The following is a 15,697-nucleotide window of genomic DNA, read 5'->3' as shown; positions in this document are numbered from 1 at the left end:
AAAGCATCTCATTCCTCGCCGGTCGGATCACGGGGAGCACCGAGATTTCTCCCGCACTGGGCTCTTTATCAGAGAGAAGAAGAGTTTATAAGAAATGGTGGCGATGGAGAAGCGCGTCAGAGCGCGCGACAGGTGGACGGAATGGCCTCGAGCTCACCGCGACATCACGTGATTTTATTTTAAGGGTGAGTGTGTGGACGTGTATTTATACTGGCGTGGGGCTTTTCTTTGATTGCACTTTAGATGAGCCATTCGACAATGCAATCTCCTCATATACAATCTACTATGTATAATAATAATAATAATAATAATAATAATAATAATAATAATAATAAGCCTAGAAACGAAAGTAGGCCTAGTTTATACACCTTTTAAAAGCTTTGTAAAGCATTTTTATATATATTTTATTAAATATATTGTTTGATTATTAAAAACTATCGTTATAAAATATTATCTACGAGCATACAGATATATCAACTTTTTTCATGGTCGTGAAGACATGCGCAGGCACGTCAGGCGAGTCGTATTTGTAACTTCAAGCATTCAACTTTTCCTAAATGCAGTCAGGTAGTGACTGAAGCGTGTGCTTGAATCGTATTCCTTTTTATTAACAGCAAATATTTTTTTATCTGGAAGTGGCGCGCGCGTGTGTGTGTGTGTGTGTGTGTGTGTGTGTGTGGTTTACAGGAACACAGATTTGTTTAATGACACGGTTACGACAGAGGTATTACAATTTAAAGGTGGTTTATGAAGACGCTGACTGTAATCCAAAAAGGCTTAAAAAACTCAAAAAATTGTGTTTTCCTGATATTTTAAAAATGCACAGTTTCCTGTAAGGGGCAGGGTTAGGTATGGGGTTGGTGTAGGGCAATAGTCCCCATGAACCACAAACGCGCGAAGCGTGTGTGTGTGTGCGCGCGCGCGCGTTCTACTTTATTCTTCGGTGACCCTGTAAACTGAGCTCCGGCTGACGTCACGCGGCTCGAGGGTCTCCCGTGAACTCTGAGCGTTTCTCCCGGGACGTCCCGGTGAAGGAGGGGCGGCAGTGGTGCGGTTACCCCCCTGCGCGCTTTGACAGTTGTGAGAGCACCGAGTGTGCAAAAACTCCTGAACGCGGAGAGCCGAGCCGCGGGAGGCGCGCGCAGGACTGCCAGGGCGACTTTGGGCACACGTGTGTTTTTGGACTATTCATGTGACCGTTCCAGCCTCGGCCCCCGAGTTTGGTGGGAAACTTTGCTTTTGGGACGCGTCGGTGGACCAGTCTCTTTCTTTGCCTTCTCGCATCCACGCACGAGCGGTTAATCCCGTGAACAGGAGTGATTCAGTGAGTCGTCGAGGACGCATTTGATTTTAAACTGTTCACGTAAATTCATGCATGCATCATGCACTTAATTAATATCTGTTTGGGCATGCGTCAGCGTAGTGCAGGTAATTATGTGTGTTTGTGTTGCTATATTTCTAATCAGAACTGGATCAACGCTGCAATCTGTGAATGGTCGCTTATAATGTTGTGGAGAAACAGCGCCGCCTTCTGGTCGTTTACTGATAAAGCGAGCAAACGGCATACTACGCTTAAAACAAACCCAGTTCAGAATTGCACAATTCTTATTACTCGAGTTATGCAGCATGCATGCTGTGCGTAGTTTGAGCATAACCAAGATGCCCACTCCAGGATGCCGTATCCCACAATGCATTGTGCTTGACTTGAGCAATTCACCGTTCCACTGATGAATTGCTTTTAAAAAAGTTCATAAATGCATTTTGCATGATATTTCGTTTCACATACTACTGTTTAAGAAACAGTATGCCGTTTATACTGCACACTAAGCAGTATGCTAGTGTTTCATTCCAAATATAAGCACACGCACTAACCGGCCTTCCATTAGTCTTAACTGCTTCCGCTTCTAATTAGTGCCATTATTTGTGATTATACACTGTGATGTAGATCTCTGTGCTTTTTCATTCATACACACACACACACACACACACACACACACACAAACTACTACTCCACACAACATATATATTTCTTTATTCTTCCTTAAATGAATAGCTCACTCAACAATGAAAACTGACTTATTTTTAGGCCACTTAAGATGTCTTTTCATCAGAAAAGGTTTGAAGAAATGTAGCATGACATCACTCGCTCTCACCAATTGCAGTGAATGGGTGCCGTCAGAATGGCTGATAAAAACATCACAATAATCCACACCACTCCAGTCCATCATTTAACATCTTGTAAAGCAAAAATGTGTATGCTTGTAAGAAACAAATCCATCATTAAGACTTTTTAACTTTGCTTCCCTATCTATAATATTGCTTCTTTTACTAATAAAAGTCTTCTTGTCTGGTTCAGGAGAGAAAAATGCACAGATCGAACAGAGGTAACAAGTCAAAATAGCCCAAACCGATTTTGATGTGAAAGAACAACAGTGAATTGACTTTTTTTTACTGGTAGCAGCAATAATAATGATTATGGACTTGCATTTTGTCCAGAAGCAATGGTTAAAACGCTTTAATGATAGATGCGTTCCTTACAAACCTACAGCTTTTCCTTTCACAAGACTTTAACTGGTGGACTGGAGTTGCGTGGATTATTGTGATGTTTTTATAATTAGTTTGGACTTTCATTCTGACGGCACCCATTCACTACAGGTGAGCAAGTGACGTAATGCTACATTTCTCCAAATATGATGAAGAAACAGACTCACCTGTATCTTAAATGGCCTGAGGACGAGTGTGTATTGAGCAAATGGTCTATTTTGGGTGAATTAATCCTTTAACTACGAGCTAATTATCCCTCCTTTTGCTCGAACTTTGCATTTAGTGTAAATCTATGGGTGCTGCCGCTTCACGGCACAATTACGAGACGCCCAATGTGTTAAACACACCGCTTTTCGGAGAGCGTGAGTCAGAGATCTGGCAGCATTTACATACGACACGTGGAAAGTGTTTACATATGACGGCGATCAGATGAATTGTGGGAGACGCGCACATATACAGCGACATTAACTGAAACAGCCTGTAGGTACGGACCTGTAGAAACCATTAAGCGTTTGGCAGGAGATCTGTATGAAAGTCATCCAGAAGTCCTAAAGCACTTTAATGCCTCATTGTGTCGGACGCTCTGCGGTGGGCCGGCCAACTCAAAACAGACAAGTGAAAACATTATCTTACCCACAATCCTTAGGCTGAGATGTGGAGTCTCGACAGTGCCGTGGAAAGTGTTGTTATCTTAGCAAATGTGATATTAAGCAAACACACAGGAACACTATAACGCACCGCACACACACTTGATTCATTTCAGCTGAATTTTTGTGATGTTAGCATGTTGCTAAGCTAACACAATGCATAGATAAGTATAAACATTAAAATAGGCCTGTTGGGTAAACTGCATTATCCGTTCATTTTGGTACTGAATTAAAAAAAAAAATATGTGTATTCATAACTCTGTGTGTTTAGGTTTTTTTCTCCACAGATCTTGTTGCTATGCATTCTGGGATTGTTTTGTCTACAAGCGATACGTGTGATTTTCTATTAGAATTTTTCAAAAAGCGTCTTGGATTAAAACGAGGGATAAAAATGCTGCCTTTATGTTAGCATGTTGCTAAGCTAATGCCAGTGCTCAATTAAAACTACCTTTAAAAACACAAATGCTGGTTAAATGCATTTTTAATTTGACTAAAGTAGTAAATACTCTCGTGAAAAAGAAGCACACTTTAGCAAAATCTTAAAATGAGCACTTACTATGGACATTGTGCATTTTAAATGTATATACATGCAAACTAAATGTAATGCTTTTAGATATTTAATTACATTTTATATGTTCAAATTTATATTAAATGCAATTATTTATATTATACCTTTTTTTTAGCATATAACTTTATAATTTATAATTTATAATTTCATGAGTACTTCTGCCGTCCTTGATATATGAAATTTATTGCCAAATATACTGACCAGTATTTATTATTATTACTAACTCATTCAAATAAATATATTTGTAATTTAGAAAGATACAAAATTTAAATAAGTACTTTATCAAATAATCAATAAAACTATAGTTAAAATTGCAATCAAGTAGTATTTAGTATGTCAGCCAGAACATCAAAACAAGTGTACTTCTTTATTAAAATGATTAAAAATACACTTTAAAGTAAAGCACCTGGTGTGCTTTAAGTACATTATCTTCCAGATTTTTTTTTTTTTTTTTTTTTGATTTGAAGATTTGAAGTACACATTCAATACTATTAAGTGCACTTATTTTTCACAAGGGTATGTTTTGGTACTAAATGAAACTTCTGGGATTGTATTTAATTCAAAATCTAGCATCTTTGAATTCCACTGCCTGATTTAAAACAACCTTTGCATGGAGAGCAGTGATGTCTTACAAAGCTGTCTATAAAACTATAACAGGGCCTTATTAGTCACGTTTGGAAAAATTTGGAAAAATCTAAAAATAAACTCGTTCGGTTTTGCTCAACTCGTTCTGTCCCTGAGGTAAATCCGAAACGAAGTGCAGACTTTATCATCCCACACACAGGACGAAATCATTAAACACAGAACAGGAGTAAGATGGGTCGTTAATCTCCAGAAAATATGAGACAGAGCTCATTTAAAGTGCTTCTACACACACACACACACACACACACACACACACACACACAGGTGTGGTATAGTGTGTAATAGCTGCAGCTTTAGGTTTGTTGTCAAAAGCTCTCCGGGGAGCACAGAGATCTGTTTTACACCGCGCTCTAAACCTGAACTCATTAAAGCAGCAATAACCTAATGATTACTGTAAGCTGTTCAAGATGAGAGAACACATGCTCACGTTCAGATCAACCTACCAAGAGAAATTGCTTTTAATATGCTTGGCTTTGTGAAGAAATTGAAATATGTACATGCATGTGTGAGCGCTGCAGGATAACGCAGCTTCAGTAATCAAAGCCGTGTTTTTAATAACATGTTTTTTGGAAAATAATATTTATAACCTGAAATCTATATAGAAACACAGAAATATGTTAAAAACGAAACCACTCATTTTACCTGCATTATGAGGTTTACTTTCAAATCATCAGCACGATGATAAATGCAAGTATGCGTGTATTTACGTGTGCACAGATTTCAATCCGCCGTGATCTGCAACAAATGCACTTCTTAATGATGATTAATTGTCTCTGATTCTCTGAAGTGCATTAACTCTCTCTCGTTTAACGGGTCATGAGTGTGTGCTTTTCGCTGAATGGTTATAAATGCGTGTTATAATTCTTAATGTAGAAGAGCAGTCGTGTGTTGTATGTATGATGGGATCCAGCTGTTACTGCATAAATAACATTTCCTAAATACTGAATGCTTAAATCTCGGATGGAAGGATAATACTGTCTTCGAATGTGCTCATTTTCATTTTAAAGGAGTCATAGCTAGCAGTTTTATTGTTATCGTTGTTAGTATTATATATTATTGTAAATGTATGTATGTATATGAAAATAATGTTCTATCTATCTATCTATCTATCTATCTATCTATCTATCTATCTATCTATTTATCTATCTCAGGTAGCTGATAGAGTTGGTTGTGTGTGGACACACACCTGAGCGAGCGACAGATAGACCAAGAGGGAGAGAGAGAGAGAGAGAGAGAGATGTACACAGCGGTGCTGCTCTCTTCTTCTCTGTTTCTCCTGCATGTGACCTGCACGCCTCAGATTCACGGTCACCACGGGTAAATACACACACTGCAGCGTCTATAGTGCCTGTTCTCATGCTCAAAGGTCTCAGGGGTCAATATAAGGTTAAAGGTCAACGCATATAATAGCAGCTAATTACATCGGACGGTCATGTCTAGTTACAACTGATGGACCGCAAAAGGTTCAAAGTAAAAACAATATGTAAACATCTTTATTTTGTTCAGAAGTTTTCAGCCCCCCCGGTCTTAACGCATGGGCTTTCCTTCTGAAGCATAAGAGGGCATTTGAATCCCTCAGTGTGAAAAGATGGATCTCAAAATCATGCGCTCATTGCTGGAAAGGGTTCAAATACACAAAAATGCTGGAAAACCAAAGCATTTGTGGGACCTGAAGGATTTTTCTGAAGAACAGCAGGCAGTGTAGCTGTTCGGGACAAACAAGGGACTCAACAATCACTAACAAAAAAACACAGCTGTGGGTTGTTCTGCTACAAATCAGTATTAAGAATAAAGGGGATGTAAACTTTTGAACGGGTTTTTTTATTCAAGTATCAGTTTCTCTTTGTGGACTATGTGTAAACATCTTTTATGAGATATATCTCAGTCAGTCAGTATTAAATAAACAAAAACAATAACAAATTTAGTATGATGCCTCTTATTTGGGTAAAATAATTGACATTTTGAAGGTTCTGCGAGGTGTATATGAAAACTTTTGACTTCTTTTGTACTGTACATACATACTACTGCATTAATTTGATCAAAAGTGACAGTAAATGTGCTCATAATGTTATGAAGTGTTTCTATTTTTAAAAAAAATGCTTTCTATTCGGCAAAAAGCCTGAAAAAAGTATATGATGGTTTGAACAAAAATATTAAGAGCACAACCGTTTTTAACGTTGATAAAAATGTTTCTCAAGCAACAAATCAGAATATTAGAATGATTTCTGAAAGATCATGCGACACCGACTGGAGAAATGATGGTGAAAATTCAGCTTAGCATAACAGGAATAAATTACATTTGAAAACTTATTCAAATAGAAAACAGGTATTTGAAATAGTAATACTGTTTCGAAATTTTACAGGTTTTACTGTATTTTCAAACAAATAAGTGCAACCTTGGTGAGCATAAGTGTCTTCTATTAAAATTTTTTTAATCTTACCAACCCCAAACTTTTGAACAGTAGTTCTTTTATAAGTGTGTATAGGAGTGTGTTTACATGTGTGTGTGTGTGTTTCAGGAGGAGAGTGTGTGTTGGAGATGCCTGGAGTCATCGTGTGTCTTACAGCACAGAGTCGTTCCTTCAACCCGTTCACAAACCCTACATCACCATGTGCCAGAACCACCGCATGTGCAGCACGTACAAGTAAGAAGACGCAATACACATACTGATACGTATCATTCTTCATAATGTGCCAGCGACTGACTGGACTGTGCGCGTTTCGCAGGACAATCTACAGGGTTTCTTACAGGCAGGTGAGCAGAGCGGCCGCTAACGTGCACTTTTACCCAGAATGCTGTCCGGGATGGCGACGTGTGCATTCACACAACTGTAACCAAGGTAAACGGACATGATGCTGCTTAACGTGTGCCCTGGATGTGCTTTCTTTTGGATTTATAGCTGCATGTGTGTGTGTGTGTGTGTCTCTCTAGCGGTGTGTGAGCAGTCTTGTGCAAACGGAGGCTCGTGTGTAAGGCCTAATCATTGCACATGTCTAAAAGGATGGACGGGACGATACTGTCAAACAGGTACTTGAATAACGCACACAAATGTTCTTTTACAATTATTCTTATGGCTCATGCTTTAGTCGATGTCCAAAATCCAACTATATATACAGTATATACATAATTATGCAATTAAATTCTGGCCTGTAAATGCTGAATTAATGTGTAAATAATATTTCTAAATATTGTAGTATTATATCTATCTAATATTTACATTTCCCTCTGTCTCTCTCTCTCTCTACAAACATAATTTGAGACTATTGTTGCATTTAACATTTATTTAACATTTATTTATTTTTATTTTAACATTTCATTTATTAAGGGCTTTTATATATATTATTTTTATAATTAATTATTTAGTAATTTATATATTATATATATATATATATATATATATATATATATATATATATATATATATATATATATATAATTATGTAATAAAATTCTGGCCTGGAAATTTTGAATATTTTATATATTTTTATTATTAATTTGTGTGCAAATAATATTTCTAAATATCATAGTATTATATCTATATATCTATGTACATATTAATATTTTTTATATTTACATTTTTCTCTCTCTAATATATATATATATATATATTTTAAAAAATTATTTAATGTTTTAAAACAAGACTTTTCTAGCTTTTTAATAAAAAAACATGTCCTTAAAATTGTGTTAATAAATGTATAAATTATTGAACAATTTTTGTAGATATATAATTATAAAAAGCTGTGAAATAGCAGTTTGAAAGTGGAAATGAAAAACTTCTTTTTAACATTTAGGTGCAAGAAATTATTATTATAAGTAGGCTTTTGGGGAAAAATCCTGAAGATTTTATGATAACATATTTCAAAGACATATTTCATACAAGCTGAGTTTCTCTGTCAGATGTGGATGAGTGTAAGGAAGGTCATCGCTGCTCACAGAAGTGTGTGAATACGGTGGGGAGTTATCGGTGTGTGTGTCAGGATGGATTCGGTCTGGCTGAAGATGAAATAACGTGTTCGAGAATTCCTGCTCCCCCCGTCACCCTCCGGGCCTCCGAAAGCAGACGATCGCTCATCCAGAAGCCACGCTGGTAAGACATGTATACATTATCATCAGCCGCAGACATACTGATGTACAGACCCATCATCTACGCTGGCTTAACACTCAACACTCACAGTAATAGATACAAGAACGATGAACCCGCAGACCCAACGTCCAGACATCATTATTTAAAAAAAAAATTATATACAAATTTTTACACATATGTATATATAACACGATGATATATATTTTTAATAATAATACATTATTTTTGTTTCGAAGGAATTTATTTTAATGAGATTTTTCTTTACTTTATTGTTATTTGGTTTTTAATTATTTAATTGTATTAATTTTAAACAATAAAGCATAAGACTATTAGCAGGAGTTTACCAATTATCCAACATTTCACTTGCTAATTGATTTATTTTAATTACATTTATTGTTTTATTTTATATTTAACTATATATTTGATGTAAATAATTATATTTATATTTAAATATTTTTTTACTATTTTAAGCATTGAAGCACAAGTCTATGGAACATAGTTTGTCCAACTTAACACTTTATTTTTGCAAATCAATTTATTTTAAATTATTTTAATTTCTATTTAATACACACATATTTCAAAATATACTCAAATATATATGTGATATTTGTTTAATATAACAAATTAACTTTAACAACTATATACCTATCAGGACAAAATTACATATTTTAAGTATGCAAACATTATTGTGCACATTATAGATAATACCACAGATAGATCTGAATGCATTAGCCTATGATTCATCAGAAATTCATACATTTCAAACGGCTTCGTTCCCACATTCCTGACCACATTTCTGCAACTGAAAGTGTGGGAAGAGGACAATTTCGGATTCCCGCTTTTCCATTGCACAAGGCATTGTGGGCAACATTAACCCAGATGCATACTTCCTAAATCCACTGGAAATCCCAGCATTTTTTTAACGCACTGCTTTTCAAAAGGATAGAGACATGCTTATTCCAAACTGCCTGAAAACACATAATTAATGCATTAATACATTGCAGTGTGAGAAATGTGTGTGTTGTGGGTAAGCGTGGGCTTTTATACCGCGGTTTCTTCTCTAGCGCCTCCTGCAGGTGAAGCCCTGACCAGCCTCACGGTTCATTATTACTTTTGGTACGCGCTATGCCACTCTCAACTCGTACCGTGAGTAATAGTGCACTGTGACTGGTGTCTTCAGCCACAACAAACCTGGACCACAACCACAGGCTCGTTCAACAGCAGCTGAACACTGAACACTGAAGAGCATAATGACATTTCACAGATTGTGTAGTTGAATTATATTTCTTCAAACACTTTTAGAACGTAGGTTTTTCAGCTATTTAGCTGTCTTTTTATAAAAAAACACATTTTCAATAATTTGTTTGTATGTGTTATTTAAATTGATTATAAAAAATTGCATTACATAAAACAAATATTTAGTTTAATTGCACAAATAGCACAAAAATAGAAAAGTACAAAATAAACAATGCTTGAATTATTTATATATATATATATATATATATATATATATATATATATATATATATATATATATAATATAAGCTATTAATATTGTAATTAATTAGTTTTTATTTCATTTTTAGTTTCATTTTTGTTGTGTTTTTGTCATTTATTAAGATTATAAACATCACTATTTAAGTTTTATTAATTTTTCTTTACTACTATTATTTAATTAGGATCGGTAATGCATGTTATTAGTATTTATTTACGTGAATTGGCTTTAATTTTTATAATTTGTGTTTTTCATTTGCTGTTCGTTTAATTTTAATTACATTTTTATTTAGTTTTTTTGTTATGTGCATGCATCTTCATTTCAGTATTTATATTTATTTAAAAAAATTTTTACCTAATCTATGACAGCTAAACTTTACTTGACGATGATTTTAATTATTATTAATAGTATTATAATTATTATTATTCAAAAATATATATATTATATAATATTAAGAATAAATACGTTATCATGAATGGTTGTAAATAGTAATCAAATTTTGAATAGTTTTTTTTTTTAAGTTTTTCAACTTACAAATTCGAAGTTTAGTTTGTCTCTCTTTTTAAAAATGTTTTGTATTACTGTTTAGGTTTAATAGATTTTTGAACAGCTTTATTAACACGCTTTTTATTCAAATAGTTCAAAGTTGAATTTAAAACTTATAACACCCCATGCAGAACAAAACACATCTGATGTTCTTGTACTCGTCAGCCTAGTGATGTTTCTTTCAGCTCAGAAGTGTCTGAGGGTTATCGTCTCTGTTCGTCTGTCTCTCTGTAGTTTGCCAAATCTAGCTGGTGTTGGCAGCGTCTCGCTCCTCTCCTCTTTTTCTTTGTTTCTCCTTTTTACTCTCCCTACACTATTTCAAATCTGTCTGTGATTTAAAAATAACAGCAGGCTCAGAATCCCGTCTGGCCCTAGATAGTCATGTTTCCTAGCGACAGGCTGAAGTAATGGCCACTCGCTCTGACTGCTGGCCAGAGCTCAAACACACATTCCTGGAGACTGAACAAGAGACACACACACACACACACACGTCTCAGCAGTAACACTAGGAGTAAAGGCCTCCAAACGCTTGCTGAAAACCTTGTTTCTCGTGTGGTTGAGTTTGACCTGTCTTGTGAGATCAGAAAGAGAGGTTAGATTTTAAAATGAATAAAAACGTTAATTTAAAATATTTAATAAAGAAATATGTCAGCTTTTTAAAACTTTTTTTATTTTTTATTTTATTTAATTTACACCAAATATCTTATTCGTCAGTTACTGCTACAGTAAAATGAAAAGTAAATTAATAAAAAAATAACAATCTAGTTACATTAATTTACATGAGCATTAATTAAACGATTACTAATTTAATAAATAAATAAAGTACTAAATTAAATTTAATGTAATTATTTAAAAGTAATATATATATAAAATAATAATTAAATTAATATCAAATATACTAAATGTTCTAATACCAAATTACTACAATTTTTCTCTATTACCAAAAACAAACTATTGTATTTTTATATTTTTGAAGTATTTATTAATACATGTTAAAGGCACAATTTGTCATCTTATTGCTTATTGCTTCTTCAGCGTGTGCATGTGTTAAAGATAGGTTTAAGCCATTTAAACATGCCTTTCTTGCATTGTCTGTATTAATGAGCTTTTTTTATTGTTGGACTAAACGTGATGATTTTGCACATTTTTACACAAGTGGATTGAGACAGCATTTTAACTTTGGCTGAAAACTGGCATTCCTTCTCTTGAAGTGAACTGCTGAAATCTAAAGGAACAGAGAAAGAGAGAGCATTGCTCTCGGCTCTTATTTCTAGTTATAATGTCATGCTGACCGCATAAATGATGTCGAGTCCCCAGAACCGCATTAGTGTCATCAGATAGAGCAGGGGTCGGCAACCTTTTTTATCAAAAGAGCCACTTTGTGTGAGCCACTCCCCCCCCGGAGCCGCAAAAAATTACAGACTTTATAAACTTCTAAAAGACGGCTGCTGACGTTGATGTGACATATATTTTCAGGCCTTTACTAGATGGTATCAATCGAATTGTGCAACAAAATGCACATAATGACGATAATAAAAGAAAAAAGAAAAAAAACATTCCATGTTTTTTTGTCAGCCATCAGGAGCCACTCACAAGGAGCTGCATGCGGCTTGCAGTTGCCTACCCTGAGATAGAGGAACAGGAAGCTGAATGTTTAGATGCGATGAGGGTGATTTTGCAGGCCACCGTCGGACATCGTTTGTAGCTGTTGTTCCCGCTTTCGTTTTGGCTCGTTCTGGAGCTCACATTCCAGATCTATCAAACTCAGACTGCTGGGGGTCACTGCTTCCCCACACACACACACACACACACACACACACACACCGGCTCTCCCTCACTCCCACGTGTCTTCATAACACTACACATCTGGGACAGATTGAGTTTCTGTGTGTGTGTGTGTGACCCATTGACTAGTTTTAAGATTGTTAGAGCTCACTACCCAAAACATTGCGAATAACTCCCAAGGGGGAGGGGCTTACTGGGCTGAGTTTGATATGATAGGGTGTCAATCACTTCCATTAATGAAACAACCAATCACAGTAATCGGTTATTTTTTTAATTTATTTATTTTTTTTACAAAAGCTTGAGATTCTGACCTGATTTCATGTACAGTTAACCTGGAAATTAAAGCAAAGAAATATAAAGCAATAATGTAATTTAATACATTTTTATAAAATGAATGTACATTTATTTAAATGTAATAAATTGTTCAGTAATTGAAAACTAAATACATAAATATTATGATAACAAATAATTTAATGAATAAATAAATAATCGTATAAACAAGTATTTTAATTCATTTTATTAATAAACATTTACATTATTTAGAAAAAACATTAATATTTAATAAAGTGTTAATTAAAAACTAAACACATAAATAATCATATGTGCATCATTTTTAATAAATAAAATAAATAAATATAATAATAAATAATACAAAGTCACAATAAATAAAATACAATAATAACTATTTTAATTAAATAATTTGAGAAATTAATAAAACACAATGTTTAGTAAAATAATCGAATCAACAAAAAAATTGTTTAATAAATATAAAATAAGTAAAATGATTAACTAAATACAGTTTAATAATGTAATAATTAATAAATGTATATATAAATAAATAAATCAATTGATGTTTACATTTTTTTGTGATTAGTTTAGTATATAATATCATTTGTATTTTTAAAAAATCAAAGAAGAAACATTTCCCGTAGTGGTCTCAGAGTTTTGGACCCGAGTGTATATCAAAGTATTTGCATGACATTCTTGCCAAACCTCAAACTTTCCTCCTTTATCACCCCCTCCACTCATTCTCTTTCTTTCTATTTCTATTTACGTCTGCCTTTTCATTCGTCTGCGCTCTCTGGTCTGCTCCGGGATCGCTGTGGATATTAATCACCAATACATGAAAGCAGAGAACATGCAGAAATATAACATAAAACAAGACCGCTTTCTGGAAGTCTTACAAAAGCTCCCCGTCGGTTTGTGTGTGTTTGTGTGCGCGCTTTATTACAGGTTTTAATTAAGGCTGAATGTCAGTGTGTGTGTGTGTGTGTGTGTGTGTGGTCCTTCTCTAATTTTGTGTGTGTAATTCTTTTGTTCTTAAAGGTGGAGGTTTGGGAATGGTGGAAAACGTTACAGAAGAAGTTCAGATCCTTAAAAACAGAGTGGAGCTCCTCGAGCAGGTCTCACACACACACACACACACACACACACACCCTCGGGACACATCCCACTTCAAACGACGGGAAACCGTTGCCAAAACAGCTTATTGGTTCAAAGCCTCGCTGATGGTTTAATTAAAAGCAGTAGTCAAGCTCACACATGACACATTGTCACAGAAGAGTGTGTAAACAACAAATACAACACACACTCCTTACCTTACATAACTGAAATAGACACAAAGCAGTACTAGCCTCATAAGATTTCAATTAAGACCGTTTGTGACAGTAAGCAGTCTTATTTTAGCCTTACTAATATTTTCTGTTTTCATTGCGTTCATTAAAATTGCATTTAAAAAAAAGCAGTGCACCAGCGTTATTTTATTGTAATTACTATTATTGTTTTTATTTATAGTAACACCTTACAATAAGGCTCATTAGTTAACAGCATTAGTAAACCCAAACTACTTCTACAGCATTATTAATCATAGTTAATGTTCATTTCAGCATTTATTAATGCGTTATTAAAATCATAAGTTGTGTTTGTTAACATTAGTTAATGCACTTTGAGCTAACGTGAAATAACTATTCATTATTGTGTTTTCATAAACTAACGTTAATACGAATGCTGTAATAATTGCATTGTTTATTGTTTGTTCATGTTAACTAATACAGTAATTAATGTTAACAAATTGCACCTTATTGTAAAGTGTTACGGATTTTTCTATTAATAGTATTTTTTTTCCATTTTAATTTCAGCTACTTTTATAGGTAATTTTCATTTGGTTTTATATCTACATAGTTTTTATGAATTTTTATTTTTACATGTCAGTTTGAGTTATAGCACATAACTCAATGTACATTTACATAAACTTTTATTAGTGTAAATATTACTTTTTATATTAAATTATATTATATTAAATATTATTATATTTTATTTTAAATTAAAAAAATGGTTTCGTTAATAAATGGTTCAAAAATAGTAGTATAGTAGTATGCTTAATTAGTTTCACAGCGTTTATTAATCTTTGTTAATGTTAGTTAATAAACAAAATTGTTCTAAATAGTCCACGCAGTTCATTAACTAATTAATAACGTATCAGTGAATGTTGAAATTATTATTAACTAAGTATCGTTCGTTGTTAGTTTATTATTGTAGCATGAAACCTTATTCGTCTATTATCATTTGTAATGTTATGATTGTCCTCAAATGTTAAAAACCCCTTCCTTTCTGTAGAAACTGGAGATGGTTCTTGCTCCCTTCACCACGCTCTTCCCTTTGGACGGTGTGAGAGACGCTAACAGCTTCCTGCCTGAGAGGACCAACTTCCTGTCTCATTCTCTGCAGCAACTGGACCGCATCGAGTCGCTCAGCGAGCAGGTCGGATTCCTGGAGGAGCGTATCGGAGCCTGTAAGCGTACATCTGTGTGCATGAAACTCATCCGTACGATCAGTTTAAACCGATAGAGTAACAAACGCATGTTTATCAGGTGCTTGTCAGGAGAACTAAAACCAGCAAAGACGGGCTGGATCTGAGAGGTCTAAAGGAACAACCGCAGCACTGATCAAAAACCTGAACCCTGCAAACATCTTCGATCCGCTCGAAAAGCGCGGAGGGAAACTCGTCTGGACGAATTTGAGCCTGCTTGGATATTTCGGGGTATCTTTTTTAGTTCTTAGTTTGCGGTGGAAGTGCAGCCGTATGGTCTCTCTAAATGTACATTTACATATTTATAAGTTCGTGTTCTTCCTGAATATTGTATTGGGAAAAGAGCGCAAAATTGTATTTTGTATCGTTTCTATGTTTACATTTTTGTAATAAAAATTGCTTAAGCTTCCTTGTGTTTGTGGTTCGTCTGGTTTGTACTGCATTGATTATCTGCGCTTTATATTTCTATAGTCTGCAGAACAGCTCGTTCCAGAAGCTGACTAAATTTTAAAGTCCTGTTTATAGATACATCAGCTTATTTTTCTGAATGTGAATTCAATATTTGTCTATAAC

The 15,697-nt window shown here is 34.5% G+C and overlaps 1 protein-coding gene across 1 annotated transcript; it reads left to right on the top strand.

Moving 5' to 3' along the window:
• egfl7 (EGF-like-domain, multiple 7) lies at positions 1 to 15,533 on the top strand. The gene is made up of 9 exons (XM_043234247.1): positions 1 to 185; positions 5,556 to 5,721; positions 6,924 to 7,049; positions 7,132 to 7,244; positions 7,337 to 7,432; positions 8,303 to 8,461; positions 13,642 to 13,718; positions 14,932 to 15,106; positions 15,186 to 15,533. The coding sequence occupies exons 2-9, from the start codon at positions 5,642 to 5,644 to the stop codon at positions 15,203 to 15,205; spliced, it is 846 nt and encodes a 281-aa protein (XP_043090182.1). The 5' UTR covers positions 1 to 185; positions 5,556 to 5,641; the 3' UTR covers positions 15,206 to 15,533.
• Positions 15,534 to 15,697: the final 164 nt, after the last annotated feature.

This window comes from Puntigrus tetrazona, unplaced genomic scaffold, assembly GCF_018831695.1.
Source record: "Puntigrus tetrazona isolate hp1 unplaced genomic scaffold, ASM1883169v1 S000001111, whole genome shotgun sequence".
In the NCBI taxonomy this organism is placed as follows: Eukaryota; Metazoa; Chordata; class Actinopteri; order Cypriniformes; family Cyprinidae; genus Puntigrus; species Puntigrus tetrazona.
The sequence above is the reverse complement of the archived record's forward strand: the minus strand, read 5'-3'. Positions and strand labels throughout refer to the sequence as shown.

Excerpts from the sequence above, each read along its gene's own strand:
- egfl7 (XM_043234247.1), top strand. The coding sequence starts at position 5,642 with ATGTACACAGCGGTGCTGCTCTCTTCTTCTCTGTTTCTCCTGCATGTG. Across the intron at positions 7,050-7,131 it reads CGCATGTGCAGCACGTACAA|GACAATCTACAGGGTTTCTT; the intron begins GTAAGAAGACGC and ends CGCGTTTCGCAG. Across the intron at positions 7,433-8,302 it reads GGGACGATACTGTCAAACAG|ATGTGGATGAGTGTAAGGAA; the intron begins GTACTTGAATAA and ends TTTCTCTGTCAG.